Source organism: Scomber japonicus, chromosome 4 (assembly GCF_027409825.1).
Source record: "Scomber japonicus isolate fScoJap1 chromosome 4, fScoJap1.pri, whole genome shotgun sequence".
NCBI classification, from domain to species: domain Eukaryota; kingdom Metazoa; phylum Chordata; class Actinopteri; order Scombriformes; family Scombridae; genus Scomber; species Scomber japonicus.
The window spans coordinates 35,796,621-35,799,120 of record NC_070581.1 but is presented as its reverse complement, the minus strand read 5'-3'; the positions used below and the strand labels follow the sequence as shown (position 1 = coordinate 35,799,120).

Below are 2,500 nucleotides of genomic sequence, written 5' to 3'. Positions count from 1 at the left end.
GAAAACTCAAAACATGAAGCTCTCTGACTCTGCAGCACCGAGGAGGAGGAGAACACACACCTGGGCTGGGACACAACACACACACACACACCTTCACTACACAGCTCTGTGTGTGTGTGTGTTTGTGTGTGTGTGTGTGTGTGTGTGTGTGTGTATCTAACCAGCTCCACCGGTGGCTCTAAAGGCTCCAGAGACAGGAAGTCAGCCACGAAGGAGGCGCAGGCGTCCCAGGTGTAGAGCTGAGGATGGAGCGTTAAGGTCGGCTGGAGAGTCGTAGAAACAAACTTCTGGATATGAGACAAATAAACAGAGTCAGACAGAGAGCCAGCTGATTGGACACACGGTGAGCGAGCTGATTGGACACACAGTGAGTGAGCTGATTGGACACACGGTGAGTGACGGGGCTTCGTTACCTTGACGCCACACTCGTTAGCGGGGCAGAGCAGCAGCACTTTACGCTCAGGAAACAACAGAGAATACTGACGCTGGAAGTTCAGAGAGATGTCCAGCAGCCGAGTCTCATCACACGAGTTCAGTCTGTACGAGTCAGGAAGAGATTCTGTCTGCTCCAAAGTCCTCCTGAGAACCACGGGAACAAGTGTTACTACTGCAGAGGAACCACAGGAACAAGTGTTACTGCTGCAGAGGAACCACAGGAACAAGTGTTACTACTGCAGAGGAACCACAGGAACAAGTGTTACTACTGCAGAGGAACCACAGGAACAAGTGTTACTACTGCAGAGGAACCACAGGAACAAGTGTTACTACTGCAGAGGAACCACAGGAACAAGTGTTACTACTGCAGAGGAACCACAGGAACAAGTGTTACTACTGCAGAGGAACCACAGGAACAAGTGTTACTGCTGCAGAGGAACCACAGGAACAAGTGTTACTGCTGCAGAGGAACCACAGGAACAAGTGTTACTGCTGCAGAGGAACCACAGGAACAAGTGTTACTACTGCAGAGGAACCACAGGAACAAGTGTTACTACTGCAGAGGAACCACAGGAACAAGTGTTACTACTGCAGAGGAACCACAGGAACAAGTGTTACTGCTGCAGAGTGCTGTTGGTGTATTGATGTATTGATGTATTGATGTATTGGTGTATTGGTGTATTGATGTATTGGTGTATTGATGTATTGATGTATTGATGTATTGGTGTATTGGTGTATTGGTGTATTGGTGTATTGATGTATTGATGTATTGATGTATTGGTGTATTGGTGTATTGATGTATTGGTGTATTGGTGTATTGATGTATTGGTGTATTGATGTATTGGTGTATTGGTGTATTGATGTATTGGTGTATTGGTGTATTGATGTATTGGTGTATTGATGTATTGGTGTATTGATGTATTGGTGTATTGGTGTATTGGTGTATTGATTGGTGTATTGGTGTATTGGTGTATTGGTGTAATGATGTATTGATGGTGTATTGGTGTATTGGTGTATTGGTGTATTGATGTATTGGTGTATAGGTGTATTGGTGTATTGATGTATTGATGTATTGGTGTATTGATTGGTGTATTGGTGTATTGGTGTATTGATGTATTGATGTATTGATGTATTGGTGTATAGGTGTATTGGTGTATTGATGTATTGATGTATTGGTGTATTGATTGGTGTATTGGTGTATTGATGTATTGGTGTATTGATGTATTGGTGTATAGGTGTATTGGTGTATTGATGTATTGATGTATTGGTGTATTGATTGGTGTATTGGTGTATTGGTGTATTGGTGTATTGATGTATTGATGTATTGGTGTATTGGTGTATAGGTGTATTGGTGTATTGATGTATTGATGTATTGGTGTATTGATTGGTGTATTGGTGTATTGGTGTATTGGTGTATTGATGTATAGGTGTATTGGTGTATTGGTGTATAGGTGTATTGGTGTATTGGTGTATAGGTGTATTGGTGTATTGGTGTATTGGTGTATAGGTGTATTGGTGTATTGGTGTGTTGATGTATTGATGTATTGGTGTATTGGTGTATTGATGTATTGATGTATTGATGTATTGGTGTATTGGTGTATAGGTGTATTGGTGTATTGGTGTGTTGATGTATTGATGTATTGGTGTATTGGTGTATTGATGTATTGGTGTATTGGTGTATTGATGTATTGGTGTATTGGTGTATTGATGTATTGGTGTATTGGTGTATTGGTGTATTGATGTATTGATGTATTGATGTATTGGTGTATTGATGTATAGGTGTATTGGTGTATTGATGTATAGGTGTATTGGTGTATTGATGTATTGGTGTATTGGTGTATTGATGTATAGGTGTATTGGTGTATTGATGTATTGGTGTATTGGTGTATAGGTGTATTGGTGTATTGATGTATAGGTGTATTGGTGTATTGATGTATTGGTGTATTGGTGTATAGGTGTATTGGTGTATTGATTGATGTATTGATGTATTGGTGTATTGATGTATTGGTGTATTGGTGTATTGATTGATGTATTGGTGTATAGGTGTATTGGTGTATTGATGTAT

At 40.6% G+C, this 2,500-nt stretch overlaps 1 protein-coding gene across 1 annotated transcript in view; it reads right to left on the bottom strand.

The window, feature by feature from the left end:
- ccdc135 (coiled-coil domain containing 135) overlaps nucleotides 1-2,500 on the bottom strand; it is a 25,673-nt gene that overhangs the window by 21,877 nt on the left and 1,296 nt on the right. The window contains exons 2-4 of the mRNA XM_053318125.1: nucleotides 414-579; nucleotides 162-287; nucleotides 1-65 (exon numbers count right to left, since the gene is read on the bottom strand). The exon at nucleotides 1-65 is cut by the window's left edge and continues 130 nt beyond it. Coding sequence (XP_053174100.1) covers nucleotides 1-65; nucleotides 162-287; nucleotides 414-579 — 357 coding nt within the window. The remainder of the gene's footprint in view (nucleotides 66-161; nucleotides 288-413; nucleotides 580-2,500) is intronic.